The following is a 23,023-nucleotide window of genomic DNA, read 5'->3' on the forward strand; positions in this document are numbered from 1 at the left end:
GATACTCTTATATCCTAAAATACTCGCTACATAACAGTTTTTAACATTATTCATCGTTCAAACTCATTTTATATGTTGCGGTTAATGTGTAAGAAAAAATATAGTCAAGTGGAATCTTGTTTGAATTGTCTAATCGCATACTTTCATAATATTATATTTTTAAAATTTTTAAATGTATATAGTTGAATATATAAATGATCTTAATAACACATTAGATTACGTAAAAAGTTAAATGTAGCAAGTATAGTAGAACGGAGAAAATATTACTCTTATATAGACAGTCAAGTGTTATTTTTCCTCATAAATATATTATCATATGTAGTAGTCCCCCTTATTCACCATAAGTGTCTCATTTGCTTTATGCACTCTATCAAATGCACTTATTCAATCCTTAATATTTTTAATTGTGCATAATTAAAAATTATGAAAAATTGATATTAATAATCCTTGCATTGAGACGAATCAAGATTAATAATAAAATACAAATTGAGAATAAGAGAAGTATAGTACAGTGTCCAAAAAGCAAATGGAACACTTGTGGTGAATAGGAGGGAGTAATATTTTTACACTCTCCAAAAGACAGAGTATCTTTAGAAATACTTATTATATATAGTTATTGACATTATTTATTGTTCAAGCTTATTTTAAATTTCTTTTTATTCGTTTTAAATGTTTCATTTGGTTTTTCAACACTATTCATCAATCACGCTTATTATGTGTTTTGTTTTTAATCAATAAGTCAAAACATAGGCAAATCGGATATTGTTTGATTCGTCTTATTGTAAATTTTATTAAAATCAACTTTTATAATTTTTACTCAAATACAATTAATGATATTTAAGATTGAAAAAGTGTATTGGAAAATGCCAAAACCAAATGAGACATTAAAACACAATATGAGGGAGTATATTGCGACTAATGTCTAAGCAAAAATATATTTAAGTAGAATCTTGTTTGAATCGTTTAATCGCATATTTTCATAAAATTAATTTTTTGAAATTTTTTATCGTGATCCATAATTCAACATATAAATTATTAAAATAACACATTAATTTATATTAAAAGTCAAATATAGCAAAAATATACCATAAAAAATATTTATTAATCAGACATTTAATTTGACCAAATTTCCAAGCATGGGTCCTACTAGAGTAAAACTCCTCAAGCATCTCACGACAAGTGTTGCACACTTGATCATATCCTGTTGAACGGCTGGATCTCACAGTACGTGTCATAATCAGAATAGCTAAGCTAGAATTGTACAGCTTATGATGATCATGATGATGATCATGATAGAAAAATGATGGAACGGGTAAAAGATGCGGGTTGTAGCATCAGAAAATATGATAGAAGGAGATTTAGTCGATGGAGGGTCGGGATTGATTGTATGGTTATCAGGAGGTGGAATTTGGACGGTGATGCTAAGCTTGATGCCACGTTTGCAGTAACCTCGACCGCTGATGAAGTAGTAAGACCTCGCAGCCGTTAGATTGAAAACATCTCTTCCTCCTTTTGTTATGTTGGTGATGAAATTAGTCTCTATGCAATTCTGGTAACCTGTTTGGTTCACTTCTAACACACTTGCTTTTGTCTTGTCAAATCCGAAATCTGTATCCAATTAAACATAATTAATATTTCTTATTAGTAGAATTTATGATTAGTGAATAGTGATTAACTAGACTATTATTAATTGAACTATAATTAGTAAATCCGCTTGTTTAACCTATGCTTTGTGGCATAGGTTAACGCAATATTAATTACCATTATTTACATTATTTACTAACTTTATTTAAGGATTTCTTTATTTGTTTTTTTTAATTACTTTAATTAATGTATATATGAAATCATTATTTCTAAGAGCATATTTAAGAGAATAAAATAAATTTTACTATGCGATTATGGTATAGGTAAGAAAAACCCGTAGTATATATTAGAATTTGACATTTTGGCATAAAGATTATAAGTATATTAGAATTTGACATTTTGGCATAAAGATTATAAGTATATTAGAATTTGATTAGAAGACATAATAATTGTATTACATGTGACATTTTGGCATAAAGATTAGTTAGCTAGTTTAATTAGTTAGTTGAATTAGAATTTGGTATTTATGCTAATAAGTAATACTTGGTGTGTGAATTTTAGAGTGTACGTGAAGTATATTAATTAACCCACAAAAAACAAACAGAGAAATATTAAAGTATATATGGTCTAGCTTATGGAGTATAAATTAATTATTTATCTAATCTGTATTATAATAATGATGTATTACAAATATGTGTTACAAGATAAATCTACACTATTTGTAATCTTTTGTATATGGCTTTGAACTCTTGTTGAATCACCAAGGAGACGATGATGATATGGTTGCGACAATCAAAGTACTCGCTCGGAAACTTGATATGAGTAAAAGGCGTTCATGCACTTTCCTATTGTGATATTTCTCCCACAAAGGTGCTTGGGATGATAAATGAAATTCACAATGAGATAGGAAATTGCAATAGTAAATACAAGTGTTGTGGTGAATTAAGAACTTTGATGATATTGAGAGTTAATTACTCTCTCAATATTATCTCATGAAAGGAAGAACAAGAATGAGAGTATTCTTAAGGGAGAGATAAGAAATGATATGGAGATGGGATGGATTGTCCCATGGCATGCAACCTCTTGGCATGCAACCTCTATTTATAGAGCTATGCATGAAACAATACCTCCTTTTGAAACAAAAGTGTTTCACCAAACAAAGTTTTTTCACCAAGCAAAGCTTATGAAACAAAGTAATGTTTCACCAAGCAAAGCATATGAAACAAAGTAATGTTTCACCAAGCAAAGCTTATAAAACAAAGTAATGTTTCACCAAGCAAAGCTTATGAAACAAAGTAATGTTTCACCAAACAAAACCAAGCAAAGCTTATGAAACAAAGTAATGTTCCACCAAACAAAACTTATGAATCAAAGTAATGATTTATCAAATTCTTTGAGACATTTAATTTGGACTTATAATATATTTATTTAAATCTCACCACTATACTAAGTATGTAGTATATACAAATCTAGGTTTATATACTCTAAATGCTCAACAATCCTCCCCCATTTAGAGTATAACAAACCACCTCCTTCTTTTACACATTAAGTATATAATTCCCTTTCATTCATCAACGCTAATGTCTCTACGGATTGAATTAACGCCTAGTATAAAACACTTCACAAGCGATCGAACTAGAATGATGTCCCTACGGATTGAATCAACTAGCCCATCCAACCACTTGAAGGTTAAATACACACAAAACCAATAACACATTGTCATTTACCTTGACACATTATATAGGGCCGTGTCCATATCTATTCATAAGTTTATCATAGTCGGATATGCCAATCTTGACTACTTGAAGCGGCCAAAACTTCAAACTTATATAGGTAGGTTCTCACTACGTAAAACATATCCCCGTGATAGGATACCACCAAGATCTCTTCAACCCTTGACCTTGAGAGCTTAAGCGACTACCTTGTCATCACGGTCTAAAGCAATTATGGGTCATTCATCCTTGTTGCTTTCAAAGACTTTAAAGGACTTTACCACATTGAATTCAAGACACAATGGTACTTGTGTGTGAATTAGGACTTTCCCTTAAACTTTATTGACATAAACCGATCTCAATTGACGCTTGTTCAATTGAAACCTTACTCATGGCTTTAGTGAAAAAATCAGCCAAATTGAACTTAGTGTTCACATAGTCAAGAGTTATGACCCCATGAATGATAAGATCTTGCACTAGACTGTGTCTAAGAGCAATGTGACTCGACTTACCATTATACACTTGACAATAAGCTCTTCCCGAAGCCGTTGTGCAATCCGAATGAATTGCCACCGGTGAAATTGGCTTTGGCAACAAAGGTATCTCAAACATGAGATTCCTTAACCACTCCGCTTCATTTGCTGCCGAGGCAAGTGCAATAAATTCCGCAGACATAGTGAAATCTGCTATTACCATTTGTTTCTTGGAAGCCCATGAAATGGCACCTCCTCCATAAACAAACACCCAACCACTAGTTGAAGAATTATCCTCTTCATTAGTGATCCAACTAGCATCGGAATAACCTTTCAAAATAGGAGGTTCACCACTATAAGTTATACCATAATTTATGGTTCCTTTCAAGTATCGTAATACTCTCCTTATCGCCAACCAATGTTGGAGACCCGGGTTACTAGTAAATCTACTCAATTTACCAACCGCAAATTTCTATGTCCGGCCTTGTACATGTCATAGCATACATCAACGATGCAATAATCTTTGCATACTCTAATTGAGAAATTGGTTTTCCGGTATGCTTGGTAAATTTCATACCTTGCTCCATGGGCTTGAGATTGGTGATGAATCTTGCAATTTAAACCTATTAAGCACTTTATGTAACACCCTCAGAATAAGTCGGACTTTTGAAAACACCTTTAATGAAAAACATGAGCCAAACCCTACTCATAGGAGTGTTACCGCCACATCTACTTCTAATAAAATAAATGTAAGGCTTAACGACTAAGAAACAACTTAATAATTTTAAATCCAACAAAGGGTCTTACAACATAAGAAAAGACTGAAACGTAATTTGTGTCCATATAAAATTTAAACAACCTAAGGTAAAATTTAAACTGAAATACGACTCTAGTAAAAGCTATATTTCTAAGTGATCCTCACTCCGCGATTCCCATGCAATCAATAACCTGTAACATAAGAATGCAAGAAAAACAAGGGAAAAACTCCCAAAATCAGAAAATTGAGTAATTTCAACTCCATCCTGTAAAACGATTAAGTTTGAAAATGATTTAAGAAAATACAATATAATCAAATTGGAAATAATTTTAGAAAATAACATATAGCTGAGTTTAATAGAAAACAATTTGAGAAAATAATATATATAATATCACATAAACCAATTTATTAATTTGATAATTAATAATGACAAACACATAATTAATTTTAAATTTGAGGGAACGAGAACGCCAGTAGGCCGAGGCTTTACCCCTATACCTACTTCAACAAGAGGTCGTCACCCCAAATAATTCAAGGCCAACAGAGTAGTCTCAGGGAACCCTAGTGTGCACACCCCTTCTACTTGAATCACAACAAATAGAAGGAAGACCAAACATCATATCAGGTATCAGAAATAATAATACCTGTCGGCAGCTATACTAACCAAACAGGACAACCTGTTCATCACCCTTATACTTGGATCACAACAAATATAAGAGCTTCGTTTCCCTCATGTTACACTTTACGTGATTTAATATATTTTAATAATTAGTCGCGAGCACACAAATATGCAATCAAACATACATTATACATTTTATTTTATGATCATAAATTTTTCCCAATAAATATATATCTCAGGAATATCCAACTGAAATCTTCATTTTCCAAATCACCATTCTAACATCAATTGGTGGCAATAGGAATTAATATCATAAATATTTCTCTTCCAAATATTGTATCAAATTTCGTTATCAAAATAATAATATAAATTTTATCTAAATAATGATTATAAATTCAACTTTGACAAAAAAAATAATAGTAAATATAGTTTGAGAATATATAAAACATAACATCATATAAAATAATGTCATATAAAATCATGCATCCTATTAAACACATTATTTATCACTTAGCACATAATACTAACGGGATAGTTCTAATTAGATGGACATTGAGAATTACCTTGTCACGCGATCCTAGACAACGTACGCTTCTAATAATCTCTGTCTACGAATCCGCTGTGTACACGAGAAAATATTATATCTCAATTTAATACCCCGATCAACCCATTCAAAAATAATTTTAAAAACTCCTTTTTATTTTATATACTTTATTAAAAAAAAAAGAATAAATTTAAACATGTAATTTAAATTGTAAGAGTAGTATAAAAGAGCAAGGTTAAAATAACATAGTTAACTCATTTATTATAAGATTTAAAATTGTAAGGGTTAAAAATAATAATAATAATAATAATAATAATAATAATAATAATAATCATAATTATTGTATAAAAAAAAAAAAAAAAAAGAAGTGGTGAGTTCCAGGAACCCATGAAAAGAAAGAAGAAAGGGAAGGAGGAGAGAGAAGGAGAAAGGGAGAAGGTGTCGGCCGGCGGTGGCTCCGGTGGCCGCCGTCGCACGCCGGTGGTATCCCGGTGACCGTCGTATCGCCGGAAAGGCTAAGGTCAGAATTAATTGTTTTTTTTTCAAATACAAAATGTGTAATTTGGATTGAAATTGGTAGAACAATATTATAAAGAGGTGAAATTTCATACCTTTAATATCAAAATCTTGCGTTTTCATGACTGAATTTTAAGCAAATGGGAGATGGAGAAAGTAATTTGTAGGAGAAGAAGGAAGTGTGAGTAATAATGTGAATGAAATTAAGGGTTATTGGTTTAATTTATAAGAGGTAAGTAAGGTTAGTTATAAGGTTTAGAGGGAGGAGTGGGAAGTTATTATTAATGGGGAATTATGTTTTTTTTTTCTTTTTTTTTTTCTGAAATTTATTTATTTATTATTATTATTATTATTATTATTATTATTTAAAATAAAACGGATGTTACATACACTCCCCCTTAAAACAAAAGTTTGTCCTCGAACTTAAAGTTAACTACCGAAGTTTTAAAAGAAAAACAAGATTGGACGGTTTTGATAGACTCGCATCACCCCCTTATTTTCAAAAGTTTCGTCCTCGAAACTCAACGTACCTGTTCGAAGAGTTCGGGGTATCGATTTCTCATGTCAACTTCGGTTTCTCATGTGGCTTCTTCGGTTTCTTGGTTCGTCCATAATATCTTGACCAACTTAATTTCTTTGTTCCGGGTACATCTTGTTTTGGTATCAAGGATTTTTATTGGTTTTTCTTCAAAGGTAAGGGTTTCATCAAGTTCAATGGTTTCAGGTTGTATGATATGGGAAGAGTCATGGACATATTTTCGGAGTTGGGATACATGGAAAACATTGTGGACTTTAGCTAGGTTCATAGGTAGGGCTAATCTATAGACTACTTTCCCAATTCGTTCCAATATTTCATAAGGACCTATAAAACGAGGACTCAATTTACCCTTCCTACCAAATCTCATGACTCCCTTGGTTGGTGACACTTTGAGCAAAACTTATTCACCTACTTCAAACTCTAATGCCCTCCTCTTTTTGTTTGCATACGATTTTTGACGATCTTGCGCTTCCCTCATGCGTTCTTGGATCATTCTTACTTTCTTTGTAGTCTCCTCAATCATGTCTGGTCCTAATCCCAACGACTCATTAACATCATTCCAACATATAGGACTCCTACACTTTCTCCCATATAGGGCTTCGTAAGGTGCCATTCCTATGCTAGAATGAAAACTATTATTGTAAGAAAACTCTACATACATCAAATTATCCTCCCAAGATCCACCAAAATCCATAACACATGCTCTTAACAAATCCTCAAGAATCTGAATCGTTCTCTCTGTTTGACCATCTGTTGCTGGATGAAATGCAGTACTGAACTTTAGTATCGTGCCCACTGCTTCTTGTAGCATCTTCTAAAATTTAGACAGAATCCTCGAATCTCTATCCGATACAATGTCCTTAGGCACACCATGCAATCTCACTACCTCTTGAAAATACGCGTCTGCCATTTGTTGCATTGTCCAAGTATTCTTCATAGCTATAAACCTTGCTGTTTTTGTTAATCGATCCACTATCACCCATATGGCATTCTTCCCTGTTTTTGACTTTGGCAATCCAACTACAAAGTCCATTGAAATCGACTCCCATTTCCATCCAGGTATTTCTAATGGTTGCAATTTTCCCCTCGGCTTCATATGTTGAATTTTCACCTTCTGACATGTTAGACACTTCGCCACAAAGCCTGCAACTTCACGCTTCATGTTGGGCCACCAAAAGTTCTTCTTAAGATCCTTGTACATCTTATCACCACCAGGATGTATTGAGTATGGCGAATTATGGGCTTCAGTCATAATCTTAGTCTTAAGTTCCTCGTCATGCGGTATGCACCATCTTCCTTTATACTTCATTACGCCATTTTCATCACTTTCGAACTCAGGTGCTTGACCATCCTCCTTCAACTTCTTCAATTTAGTTAACCAGTTATCTGTAACTTGCTTCACTCTAATTTCCTCAAAAATATCGGATTCAATCGTCATTCCAATCAATTGAGTACCCACATATCCATATTCTATCTTGTTTTTCTTTTAAAACTTCAGTAGTTAACTTTAAGTTCGAGGACGAACTAGTGTTTTAAGGGGGAGTGTATGTAACATCCGTTTTATTTTAAATAATAATAATAATAATAATAAATAAATAAATAAATTTCAGAAAAATAAAAAATAAAAAAATAAAAAAAAGAAAACATAACTCCCCATTAACAATAACTTCCCACTCCTCCCTCTAAACCTTATAACTAACCTTACTTACCTCTTATAAATTAAACTAATAACCCTTAATTTCATTCACATTATTACTCACACTTCCTTCTTCTCCTACAAATTACTTTCTCCATCTCCCATTTGCTTAAAATTCAGTTAAGAAAACGCAAGATTTTAATATTAAAGGTATGAAATTTTACCTCTTTATAATATTCTTCTACCAATTTCAATCCAAATTACACATTTTGTATTTGAAAAAAAAAATTAATTCTGACCTTAGCCTTTCCGGCGATACGACGGTCACCGGGATACCACCGGCGTGCGACGACGGCCACCAGAGCCACTGCCGGCCGACACCTTCTCCTTCTTCCTTCTCCCTTTCTCCTTCTCTCTCCTCCTTCCCTTTCTTCTTTCTTTTCGTGGGTTCCTGGAACTCACCACTTCTCTTTTCTTTTTTTTTATACAACAATTATGATTATTATTATTATTATTATTATTATTATTATTATTATTATTATTATTATTATTATTATTATTATTATTTTTAACCCTTACAATTTTAAATCTTATATAAATGAGTTAACTATGTTATTTTAACCTTGCTCTTTTATACTACTCTTACAATTTAAATTACATGTTTAAATTTATTCTTTTTTTTTAATAAAGTATATAAAATAAAAAGGAGTCTTTTAAATTATTTTTGAATGGGTTGATCGGGGTATTAAATTGAGATATAATATTTTCTCGTGTAGACAGCGGATTCGTAGACAGAGATTATTAGAAGCGTACGTTTTCTAGGATCGCGTGACAAGGTAATTCTCAATGTCCATCTAATTAGGACTATCCCGTTAGTATTATGTGCTAAGTGATAAATAATGTGTTTAATAGGATGCATGATTTTATATGACATTATTTTATATGATGTTATGTTTTATATATTCTCAAACTATATATACTATTATTTTTTTTGTCAAAGTTGTATTTATAATTATTATTTCGATAAAATTTATATTATTATTTTGATAACGAAATTTGATACAATATTTGGAAGAGAAATATTTATGATATTAATTCCTATTGCCACCAATTGATGTTAGAATGGTGATTTAGAAAATGAAGATTTCAGTTGGATATTCCTAATATATATATTTATTGGGAAAAATTTATGATCATAAAATAAAATGTATAATGTATGTTTGATTGCATGTTTGTGTGCTCGCGACTAATTATTAAAATATATTAAATCACATAAAGTGTAACATGAGGGAAACGAACCTCTTATAGTTGTTGTGATCCAAGTATAAGGGTGATGAACAGGTTGTCCTGTTTGGTTAGTATAGCTGCCGACAGGTATTATTATTTCTGATACTTGATACGATGTTTGGTCTTCCTTCTATTTGTTGTGATCCAAGTAGAAGGGGTGTGCACACTAGGGTTCCCTGAGACTATTCTGCTGGCCTTGAATTATTTGGGGTGACGACCTCTTGTTGAAGTAGGTATAGGGGTAAAGCCTCGGCCTACTGGCGTTTTCGTTCCCTCAAATTTAAAATTGATTATGTGTTTGTCATTATTAATTATCAAATTAATAAATTGGTTTATGTGATATTATATATATTATTTTCTCAAATTTTTTTCTATTAAACTCAGCTATATGTTATTTCTAAAATTATTTCCAATTTGATTATATTGTATTTTCTTAAAACATTTTCAAACTTAATCGTTTTACGGGATAGAGTTGGAATTACTCAATTTTCTGATTTTGGGAGTTTTTCCCTTGTTTTTCTTGCATTCTTATGTTACAGGTTATTGATTGCATGGGAATCGCGGAGTGAGGATCACTTAGAAATATAGCTTTTACTAGAGTCGTATTTCAGTTTAAATTTTACCTTAGATTGTTTAAATTTTATATGGACACAAATTACGTTTCAGTTTTTTCTTATGTTGTAAGACCCTTTGTTGGATTTAAAATTATTAAATTATTTCTTAGTCGTTAAGCCTTACATTTATTTTATTAGAAATAGATGTGGCGGTAACACTCCTATGAGTAGGTTTTGCCTCATGTTTTTCATTAAAGGTGTTTTCAAAAGTCCGACCTATTCTGAGGGTGTTACAAATGGTATCAGAGCAACCCTGCGACCGTGGCTGATAGTGTTCAGTGCACCTAGCGAGGGAAAAGATTCTGAAGTTACGGTCCAATGAGGACGTTGTATTCTTAAGTGGGGGTGAGTGTAATACCCCAAATTTAGCTTGAAAAAAGATTGATAGACTACTTATATCAACAAGGTGCATCTTCTTTTGTAGGGAACCATTTGCTAAGAACTCCACAGTTAAGTGTGCTTGGTGGAGAGCAATCTTAGGATGGGTGACCTCTTGGGAAGTTTTCTCGGGTATGCACGAGTGAGGCCAAAGTGCGCTGGAAAGACTTGTGTTGATTTGTGGGGCTAGTCTACAGTCTCCAAGAGTAGTCACTAGCGGTCCGAGGGGCCGAGGTGTTACACTTTATCAATGTAATGAGATTGACTAAGCTTAATACAACCACCATCTCTTTTGATCTTTATGCATACCTAAGATCACATCGGCCTCCCCCATATCCTTGATTTGGAAGGATTTAGATAAAAAATCCTTTGTCTCTTAGATATGTACTATACTAGTACCAAAGATGAGCATGTCATCCACGTATAAGCAAATGATAACTCCATTGCCATGGTTATCAAATTTGCTATAAACGCATTTATCCGCTTGATTCAACTTGAATCCAAAGGACAATATAGTTTCATGGAACTTTTGATGCCATTGTTTTGGTGCTTGTTTAAGTCCATATAGTGACTTAACAAGTTTAAAAAGTTTACACACCTTATTTTCTTGTCCTTTCAAAACAAACCCTTCGGGTTGTTTCATGTAAACTTCCTCATCTAGCTCACCGTATAAGAATGCGGTTTTCACATCCATTTGATGGACCTCTAGATGATAAATTGTAGCCAATGCTACCAACAACCTAATGGTGGTTATTCTTGCAACTGGTGCATATGTATCAAAATGATCGATACCAAGCTTTTGTCAAAAGCCCTGTGCCACTAAATGGGCCTTGAACTTATCAATAGTTCCATCAATTTTCATCTTCTTACGGAAGATCCACTTGCAACCAACTGGTTTACAAGTCGGTGGGAGATCTACTAATACCCAAGTATTATTCCCCATGATGGATTGCATCTCATCATCTATTGCCTCTTTCCAAAAGGCACTATCTTGTGATGCCATATCATCACTAAAAGTCAATGGGACTCCTTCCACATTAAATAAATATGGAACACTAGATGATATTTTATCTCTAGTTCCTTCAACCAAATATACATAGAAATCTGGTCCAAAGCTTTTGGCTTTCCGTTGTCTCTTACTCCTTATAGGAATAATTTCAATATTCTCTTCTTCATCATCGAGTTGTTGATTTGTAACAACATCTAGAGGGGGTTCTGGTTGATCATTATCAATACTTTCTTCGATACTAAGTTGTAGATTCTTTTGTCTACTCAATGATGAGAATCTATTCTCATAAAAAATGGCATCCCTAAACTCAATAATCGAGTGTATCGATATGTAGTCATTTTGTTATATTACATAGAACCTATAAGTTTTGCTATGTTGAGCATAACCTATAAAGATGTATTCCAGACCTCGTTCACCGAGTTTCTTTCTTTTGTTTCCGGGCAATCTGACTATGGCCCTACATCCCCAAACTTTAAGATAACTTAAGTTTGGTTTTCTTTTTTACCAAAGTTCATAAGGTGTTTCCTTATTGTTTCTTGTAGGAACCCGGTTAAGAATGTGATAAGCCGTCAACATTGCTTCACCCCAAAATCCTTCACTCAAACCGGAGTAGGATAACATGGTATTCACCATCTTTTGAAGAGTTCGATTCTTCCTTTCTGCCACACCATTGGATTGTGGTGCGTAACCAACAGTGGTTTCATGAATTATGCCCATAGATTGGAAATACGTAGGATCATAATATTCTCCTCCCTTATCGGTCCTCAATCTTTTAAGATTACGTCCAATTTGTAATTCAACTTCATTTTTATATATCTTAAAATAATTAAGAGCTTCATCTTTTGCATGTAACAAGAACACATAACAAAACTTGGAATAATCATCAATAAAAGTAATCACATACTTCTTATTGCCTAATGATGGTGTACTATGAATATCACATAAATCACTATGTACCAAATCTAAAATATCAGATTTTCTTAAAACACTTTTGAAAGGTGTTCTAGTGATTTTATTCAACATGCATGTTTTACAATTATGAGATTGTTGTGGACAAAAAGGAATTAAATCATGCTTAGACATAAAAGAAACTTTATCAAAATTCACATGTCCCAATCTTAAATGCCAAAGATAATGCAAATCATCAAATATATTACTAGGATCATCAATATTATACACATAGTTTTTATATACAAGAGAAAGCTTAAATAAATTACATTTTAAATAAGCACGTCCAATAAAAAATTTTCCTTTAGAAGTTATACATCTATCGGCTTTAAATACTAATTTGTAGCCCATTCGATTCAATACGGAACCCGAGATAAGATTCCTACTAATTTCGGGAGCGTAGTATACATCTCTTAACACCAAGAGATTTCCCGAAGTAAACATAAGTTCTACTTGCTCTTTTCCATGGACCTTGATAGAAGAATTGTTCCCCATGTAGAGAGACTCTCCATCAACCACCTTGTGCAAGGTTTTGAACAAATGTTTGTTGCCACATACATGTCTCGTAGCCCCTGAATCGATAAACCAAGACTTAAGATCATCCAGCACAATACTAATGTTAGTATTCATTAAACAACCATCAAAACTAGATTGTTTATTTAATATGGAATAATCACCTTTAGTAGATGGGTCCCCGCTTGTTGAAGCATGACACTCTGTCTTCTTTTGTTTGTTCTTAAAAATAAAACAATTTTTCTTTTGATGTCCGGGCTTTCCACATTCCCAACACCCGTTTTCAACGGTTTTGGATTTGCTAGAAATCCCCTTGTAAGTCTTCTTACGCTTTTCACCACGAGAAGATTTTTCCTCTACCATGTTAACCGACCCAATATTTGGATTTGGATCCCTTTGCCCCTCTTGGGCACGAATGCTAGACTCAACAACAAGATGTTGTCCAAGATCGGAAAGACTCATGTCTTCCTTCTTATGTTTTAGTGCATGTCTAACATCCCTTCATGACGGAGGCAACTTGTCTATTATGCTACTTACAACAAAAATCTCATCCATTTTAATGTCATGAATTTGCATGTTAGAGTGTAACCTTTGTAAGTCATGAAATTGATCAACAATTGGGCAATTATCAACCATTTTATATGCATTAAAATAACTTACAAGGAATTTCTTTGAACTTGCATCTTCGGCCATGTATTTTTCTTCAAGTGCTTCCCATAAAAGTTTGGTCGAGTCATGATATTGATAAACATCAAAGAGAGAATCATTCATGTCATTCAAGATGTGTCCTCGACAAATGAAGTCGCCATTATCCCACTTACTTCTTTTCTTTGCTTGCTCCAATGTTTCATTTTCGGACTCCTCCGGTCTAGGAGTGCTAATAACGTAAGCCACGTTGAGGGTTGTCAAAAGAATTTGCATTTTCTTTTGCCAACGTCGGAAGTCGACACCAACAAATTTTTCTAACTTGGTGAAATTTGAAGTGAGTTCCTTAACACTTGCCATGATGAAGAAATTATCACAATAGATTATTACAATAATGATGTATTACAAATATGTGTTACAAGATAAATCTACACTATTTGTAATCCTTTGTATATGGCTTTGAACTCTTATTGAATCACCAAGGAGACGATGATGATATGGTTGCGACAATCATAGAACTCGCTCGGAAACTTGATATGAGTAGAAGGCATTCATGCACTTTCCTATTGTGATATTTCTCCCACAAATGTTAATTACTCTCTCAATATTATCTCATGAAAGGAAGAACAAAAATGGAAGTAGTCTTAAGGGAGAAATAAGAAATGATATGGAGATGGGATGGAATGTCTCTTGGCATGCAACCTCTATTTATAGAGCTATGCATGAAACAATACCTCCTTTTGAAACAAAAGTGTTTCACCAAACAAAGCTTATGAAACAAAGTAATGTTTCACCAAGCAAAGCTTATGAAACAAAGTAATGTTTCACCAAGCAAAGCTTATGAAACAAAGTAATGTTTCACCAAACAAAACTTATGAATCAAAGTAATGATTCATCAAATTCTTTGAGGCATTTAATTTGGACTTATAATATATTTATTTAAGTCTCACCACTATACTAAGTATGTAGTATATACAAATCTAGGTTTATATACTCTAAATGTTCAACAATCTGATCTATATTAACTTGCTATGTGAGAGTAATCAACCACTAAGCGGAAATCAAATATGATGGTATATGGTGTTTTATGTTAATTTATATTTAATTTACTAAATAATTAATTAATTAACACATTGAGGTGAGGCTTCCCTCCTATAGTATGACGAAGGGCTTGTTTTGGCCTCCAGGAGCTTGGTTGGGATAAGACACCTAAGTCTTTTGACTTCAGATGTAAAGTTTTGACTTTTTTCTAATATTTTATAAAATTTACTTTGCCAAAAAAATACTTTTTTACTTGAAAAAAATAGGGAAAAAGGGAATTGAAGGAAGCACTTTTTGGATTACTAAATGCTCTATTACTTAAAAAAAGACATTGGTCTTATTCTCTTTCAAAAATGCTTATGCGTTACTTTGTCATGATATTTTTATATCCTTTTAAATTATTATATAATTACCGATTTAAATGAGTTCACTATTATCTTATATGTGATGATTCCTTATAAAAAATGTCAATTAATATAATTGTTTATGTTGTGATAATAATCTTATTTCTTAATTTTCACCCGTATTTAAAAAAATTATCATTGATGTGTATTACTCAAATACTAACCTAGTTAATTTAAAAAAAAAAACTTGAGACCAAAGAAATTAATAAAAACTTGGCATGTTCTTAGATTGAATTAATCAAAGCCAAAAATAATGAGTAGGCGCGAGGGAGTGCGTTACTCAAAAGTAACGTAACTTCAAACAAAAGCGTGAAGATTAAAAATTAGGAAAATGATAATTATAGCTTAAAATATTACTTGCAAAGAGTCTAAGAACTAAAAATGAAAATATGAAATACTTTACTAAATACACCGATAGGGACGTGTTTAATAATAAATTTTTTATTTTTTATTCCCTAGGCAAAAGAGTATTAATTCTCTAGTGATCGGATTATTCTTACATCTGGAACAGTTGAAGATTGGGTTCGGTTACCTAAATATCGAATTTTAATCTGTTATTTTTTGAATAATTAATTAGCTTGGTTCATATTTATTTTTGGTGGATACGTTTTAGTTGTCACATTAATGTTGGTTACCTTCGAGTTACGATATTATAAAAATAAATCGTTTCGTTTTCGATTTTGGCTATCCTCCAATTTGAGATGATGAATACGATTTTCAAATATAATTTCTCAATACGGGTGGAACAAGTTTGATTCGGGTAGGTTCATCAAGTCGGCCCGAGTTTGAACACTAATATTATGACCATGTATTCGAGTGGTTCCTCTTTTGAGACATTATAGCCTTAAAATAAGGAGTCCATAATTTTATAATTTTTGTTACTTTAGCTATTCAATTCATATACAAAACACATTTTAAAATGAAACTGCCCTCATACAACAATTTATGTCACTCTGACACTACAAAAACAAATCAATTTGGCGACAATACTTAATTCAGAAGTAAAAAGGACACTGTCAGAGTAAATGAGCAAGAAAAAGTAAATTTTGAACTATGAAAAGGTTTTAGCGACAAAGCTTTTGTCTCCTACTTTGTCGCTAAAGCCTTTTCCATTTTGAAATTTGAAATGGTAAAAAACTTAGCGACAAAGTAGGCGACAAAGCTTTTGTCACAAAGTTTTTAATCCGGATTTTAAATTTACTTCAATCTCTTTCTCAATTCATTAATTCATCTTCTTCTCCAATACTTCACTCTACTTACTAAAACTTTCTCCTCCTTCTCTCTACTTCAAGCCACTTTTCTTGAAGTAGAGCAATTTTCTAGCCCCATTTCTTGTCTTTTCTCGGGTAATCTCATCTCATACTTAATACACATTGTTGTTTATAAAATTTAATGGCTCTTTTTATTTTCATTTTTCAAATTGCATGTTGCTGTTTTTTATTCAATGTTTTTTGTTCTTCATATCTTCATGTTCATGTTTATTTACGAACTGAATGTCGGTTTTCTTAGGTTGCATGTTCATGTTCATGTATTTTATCTTTAATTTTTCGAATTGCATGTTCATGTTCATGTTTTTAGTCTTTAATTTTTCGAATTGTATGTAGATTATCATGTTTTTGGTCTTCCATTTTCGAATCGTATGTAGATTTTCATGTTTTTGGTCTTCCAATTTTCATGTTATTGTTTCATCATCCTTTTTTTCTTTAAATTTATGGCTTTTATTTTTCAAATATTTATGGTTGTTCATGTTTACAATTGTTGTTATTCATGACTGTAACTATTCATGTTTTTAGAGTATTTAGTAATTATTTTTTTAATTTGTTTTTTATTGTATTACTTAGTGTTGATTTCATATGAGAGGTAGCCCTGGTGGATTTGATGGTTCCCGAGGCTCGCATAATATCCGCGGTGGTGGTAGTCGCTTTAGTCATGGTGGTTATTTCTAATTTTTGTATTTTTACGTTTATTATTGTATATACATTAATGTAAACAATTTTGTAATATATATATATATATATATATATATATATATATATATATATATATATATATATATATATATATATATATATATATATATATATGTATATATATATATATATATATATATATATATGTATATATATATATATATGTATATATATATATATATATGTATATATATATATATATATGTATATATATATATATATATATATATATATATATATATATATATATATATATATATATATATATATATATATATATATATATATATATAGATATATAATATTGATTTATTCAATAAATTTCAATTTAATTACTTTTGTTGTTTATATATAGTGTTTGAGTATCATTTATAAAAAAATTGAATATTTGTTATTATTGTTAAATAATAATAGTAATAAATACTATTAATATTTAATAATATTGACAAATATTTATTTTTTTTGTAACCTGAAAATCAATTTAGCTATAAAATCTTAGGTTTGTCGCCAAGTCAGTGACAAAATAGGCGACAAAATCTTGATTATGTGACAAAAAATTAAGCGACAAAGCGTTTTATCACCTATTTTGTCGCTAAATGGCATTTGTGACAAAATAAGCGACAAAACAGTTTTGTCACATAAAAGCTTTATATTTGCTGTGTGAGTTTTTGGCTTTTTCACAAATGTTTTTTTAATCCGCGTGGTGATCTTGAGTTTTCAACTTTTCCATGTGGTACACAAGATGTTAAGTTTTTGGTTAAATTAAGTATTTATTTCGACTAAATTTCGATAAATGTGGTCAATTAAGGAGATCACAACATTTGTTTTTTGAAAAAAATGTTATTACATTGGGTACGTAAAAATAGCGTAAAGTTAACGATAAAACTTTTCTTTTGTCTACTATGTGGAAAAGTTAATAGGGCAAGGTCATTACGTAGATTAAAAAAATATTTTTCTACAACATAAAAAAACAAAAATTCAGAATTATCACATAAAATTTTCCTAAAAATAGAAGACGAAGAAAACATACAAAGCCAATCTCCAACATAGAAGTGTTGATGAGAAGCCCAATTAGTAAAATTGATATTAACTCGCCAACCATATCTATCTCCTCCAACCTCATGCAAAACAGGAACTCTTCCTTCTCCCATTTCTACTACCATCCCCAACCCTAAGTATAATATTACCAAAATTACCATACTTGTTATTAATTTTAGACCCCCTTTAATTAACGAAAAATCCTCTAATAAAGAAAATATGAATTATTATTAGTACTATTTAATTAGGATCTAATTTATGGTGGAGGAATAAGATGATGAGCATTGAAAAAAGGAAATCATGTAATAGTAGAAATTTATACTTGGAAGTTGGCTACTTTCCAGCATAACAGAATTGCATGCATGCAAATTCTATTCCAAATAATATATTTATTTACTTTATTTATTTATTTATGTGTTTTGAATTGCATTTCAAAGGTGTTCTAAGATGCATAGTACAAAAATGCAGCATTGCGTGCCCTCATAAGTTGTATATGAGTCCAACAAAACCCATTGTCATATATATCATACTTAGTTCTATTTCTGCTGTTAGGAAACTGTCGAATTTGTAAAGGAGATTTTAAGAGAAAAGTACTTTTGAATTAAAAGAAGTGAGATGATCTGACCGCCGCGAGTGGTGTACCTGCAACCACAAAGAAAGACTAAACCGGGGGGCTGATGTCCCGAAATGCCCTTCAATGCTTAAGTCAGACCGAAAAAGGTAAGTAATAAGTGTAAGTATAAGTATGAGAGTAGAATTGCGAAATCTAATTTCTGTAGAAGAATGATCTATTTATAAGAGTCTCAGTAAGGAAGTTGTAACTGCTGGTTGGTTATTTTTATAAGCAAAATAAATTTGATGTGGCATAATTTAATTTCTTAATTAAATGAAATTATATAATATAAAATAAAATATTATACTGCTATAATAACATCATAATCTTACCATAAAAGAAGTATCAAATATTACAATAACATTAATATTAGGGATGTCAATTGAGTCTGAATCTGCCCCTGATATGACCCGATCAGAGGAATTTAATCTGATACAAGTCCGAGTTCGATTATATAGTCCGAGTTCGATTCAAAGACAGATCGAAGTTGGACCTCATAAAAATTCGATACTCCGACCAGACTCAAACTCTAGCCCAACTTTGACTCGACTAGACTTTGACTCTACTCGACCCGACACCCGACTTCAACTTGAATATAATTATATTACTCAAAGTTTCAAACGCATTGTTTTTTGTTTTATAATTGAATATTAAAAGAGAGATCAGGTGAATTATAGCCAAACTTGTTAAATGCTTAAATTTAACTCAAATCAAAGATAACTTCGAGAATCGAATCGTAGAATCAAATCGTAGCATCGTATGATTTCAAGAAGTTTGCAAAAATAAGAAGTCGTCATTGCGTATGTATATTCTTTACCCATTTTTATTGTAAAAGTTCATTTAATATTTTAAAATTTTTGTTATTATTCAAAAAATACATGTATACTTTTTTTTGTTTCCTTTTCTCTATTATTTTAATGAATTGACGAATATAAAAAGATTTACACTAATCATATGATCAATAAAATTTAGTAAAACAAACACACAAAGTGTAACACCCCGTAATTTATCGGGTTTAAAAATAAATAAAATATAATAAAATAAAATAAATAAGTAATATTAAATTATATTATTTTACATAGTTAATTACAAGAAATAAAGTAGGTTTAATTTTAACGGTAACAAGTTTTATCGCGTACGATGTTATCGCGTGACGTTTCTTGCTGTTTTAACAAAAGTATAATAATTACTCAATTAATAAAAAAAAAATTATGGAAGGGAGGTGAAGGGCTGCCGGTTTGGGTGAGTATGGGAGGAGTCTTGTAACTCCTCTCATAATGGTGTAATTAGGAGTAATTAAGTTGGTCTTTAATTTCCCTCTTAATCCTTAAGCTTCAATTTGAATTCCTCACATTCCTAATCACATTTTTAATCTTCTTAGTGAGAAAAAAATTCAGAAATTTTTCCCTTTGTGTTCTTGGTTTCGACACTCAAGAAGAAAAAAAAAAAAAACATTTTCTTTGCTCAATCCAATCTTCTAATCAAAGGTTAAGTTAAGTTGTTAATTACTATTTTTATTTATAAGAAAATTTAGTATGGGATTACATAATCTTCTTTCTTTTTATGATGATATCCTATGACTTATCAGGAGGATTGAGTATTTTATATAAGTTTTCTTTGATAATCATTTGATAAAATTGGTTTGTTAAAAGGATTAAAACCTATTTCTATTATATAAAATTTTCCTTGATTTGCATTCTTTAACAAAGTTTAAATTTGTTATAAGAATAAAGTCTATTCAAAGGTTAAACTGGATTTATTTTACGATTTATATTTCTCTAGCTAGATTTTAGTTTGTTAGAAGAAATTTTAAGTGTATGAATTAAGTAATGTAGGTATCCAAAAGTTTATAAATCCTTTAACAAAATTTGATTTGTTTAAAGGATTGTCCTTATATATATGTTTTGATTCAAAAATGATGATATATGATTCTCTACAAAATTTTAATTTGATAAGAGAATCAAGTATTTAATTTTATTATCATGGTTTATGAAATTTTAAGTGCTCTTGAAGGATCTTGTGGATGAGTATGTCTTAAGTTGCTAGCTTTATGTTTTTGATGATGGTTTAGATTATTGATGGGATTTTGTGTATTGTTAGATGTGTGGAAATATCAAGTGGTTGTGTGATAGGAGAATTGGTTTTGTTTGTTTTATTTTAGTAGAATGTAAATTCGGGTTCGGTTAAGTGTATCTTGGTAATGAGATTTAAAAAGGATTAAATAATTTAAATAGAAAAAAAAAATATAAAATAAAAATAATTAAAGTAAAAGGAATTTTGGACAGCAGCTGCTGCCTCGATAGTGGCGCCCCGATCCGAGCGTTGGGTGTGTTTCGTTGTTGTTTTATTTAACCGAAGCGTTTTAAAACTCGTTAAAACGCTTAAAATAATTAAAAATAGTAATTGGATGCTAGAAATTATGAAATTTGGTACCCAAGGTAATTGATGCGTTCCGGACGCAGCGGTGAAGTCGGATTTTGAATTTGAATTTTCTAAACTATCCGAAATGACCATAAACGTTTCTGGTCAGAATGTAAAAACTTTGGAACTATTGGGAGTTTGATGAAAACATTTGAAATTATCAAGTCTTAGTGATATTTTAATGGTATTGAGTGGATTAAATGTTTAAACACGGTCTAATACGTGATCGTTTTGTGTGTGTGTTATTTAAGACCTCGTTTCATAAGAGGGCGAAATTCTAATTGTGCTTGAACAACGTGTGTTTGCAGCGTTCAAAGGTACACGCTTAGACCATACTGTTTATATGGTTGTGCAAGTAATGTTGTTTTATTCCTAATCGAGGCATTTGTAATCACATAAGGATTAGACACCTCAAATAATATGAAATAATTAAGTGTAAATTGAAAATTTATGTGTTTGTCACCCAGAAGGGTTGACGTTTGGTTATGTTACCCAAAAGGGTTAACAAATGGTTTGGAATATTATAAATTATTTTTCCCATGACAGTTGTGGATCATTACAGTCACCATGGGGGTATGCATACTTTAGCCTTTGGCGACCCGAACAGGACGGGCAACGTGTTAGGTAGGTGGTTGCCCTGGGATTAGCTCTCCCAAGTGTATTCCACCAAAACAAAATTTGAAATTATACTTGTACGACCCCAACAGGACGGGCAACGTTACAAGATTGGAAATATTGAATAAAGAATATGTATTAGAGCCTTTGCATGCTAGGGTAAACACAATGCTTGTATTCAACCTGTTTAATATATGTATGAAGTCTCTGACGTGTATTGGTTGTTCTTTGGAACCTGCTACGTGTTATCATACGACGTGCAGCAGGTTGACTGCAGGAGGGGGCTGGAGTGAGGATTCAGCTTAGAACCCGTAACCATCAAATCTAGACATACTTTGTAATGAGTCGAAATAACTCAGTTTATGTAACCAAAGTTTTTGACGTTTTCTTTTTATCTCGTACAACTTTTAGCTAGTCTAGAGGCCTGTGGGCTCTTGAGTTGTATGTAAAGACTTTCGCTGACTTTTTTTATTTTGCTTGGCGTTGTTTCCTGTGTTGACCATATTCCTTTTACCGTTGGAACGTTGACGGTTCGAGTAAAAGTGAATTTTCTTTTGTGTCCGTTTGTGAACCGGAATCATGTTTTCATATGATTTTTCGGGTCACTTAAACCGGGCCGTTACACAAAGTAGATACGATAACAATGATACTTATTAAATTAAGCAATGCCAAGTAGATTATCAAATATCCACATTTTTTTTGAATATATTCAATTTCTCTTTGCCACTATTTTAAAAGGACGGATGGTATACTCTTAAGGAAAGTGAAAAAATATGACTATTATTAATTTGTTATAATTATATTGATTATAAAGTTTTAACGGTAAATTTCAACTTGATAAAGATAATATATAATCATATCATTGTTTAAAACTCATAATATTTCTATATTTTAATACTAATAACCATACATTGCACGAGTTTTTATATTAGTTTTATTATTAATCATAATATTAAAACATAGTCAAATGGATTGTTATTTAATTCGTCTTAATGCATGATTATCAATATTCACTTTTTTATAATTTTTCGTTATGTATAATGAGAGATATTAAGTAATGAAATAACAAGTGTATTTAATTGCATAAAAAGTGACCATTAAGCATATAATTTGAAACTAAAGAAGTATAATATTCATCTCTCCTAATA

At 31.3% G+C, this 23,023-nt stretch overlaps 1 protein-coding gene across 1 annotated transcript; it reads right to left on the reverse strand.

The window, feature by feature from the left end:
- Nucleotides 1-1,141: 1,141 nt before the first annotated feature.
- Nucleotides 1,142-18,437, reverse strand: LOC130809292 (early nodulin-like protein 20). The gene is made up of 2 exons (XM_057675007.1): nt 18,219-18,437; nt 1,142-1,608 (listed from the first exon to the last, which is right to left on the reverse strand). Exons 1-2 carry the CDS (start codon nt 18,385-18,387, stop codon nt 1,247-1,249), a joined length of 531 nt encoding a protein of 176 aa, XP_057530990.1. The 5' UTR covers nt 18,388-18,437; the 3' UTR covers nt 1,142-1,246.
- Nucleotides 18,438-23,023: the final 4,586 nt, after the last annotated feature.

This window comes from Amaranthus tricolor, chromosome 3 (assembly GCF_026212465.1).
Source record: "Amaranthus tricolor cultivar Red isolate AtriRed21 chromosome 3, ASM2621246v1, whole genome shotgun sequence".
In the NCBI taxonomy this organism is placed as follows: domain Eukaryota; kingdom Viridiplantae; phylum Streptophyta; class Magnoliopsida; order Caryophyllales; family Amaranthaceae; genus Amaranthus; species Amaranthus tricolor.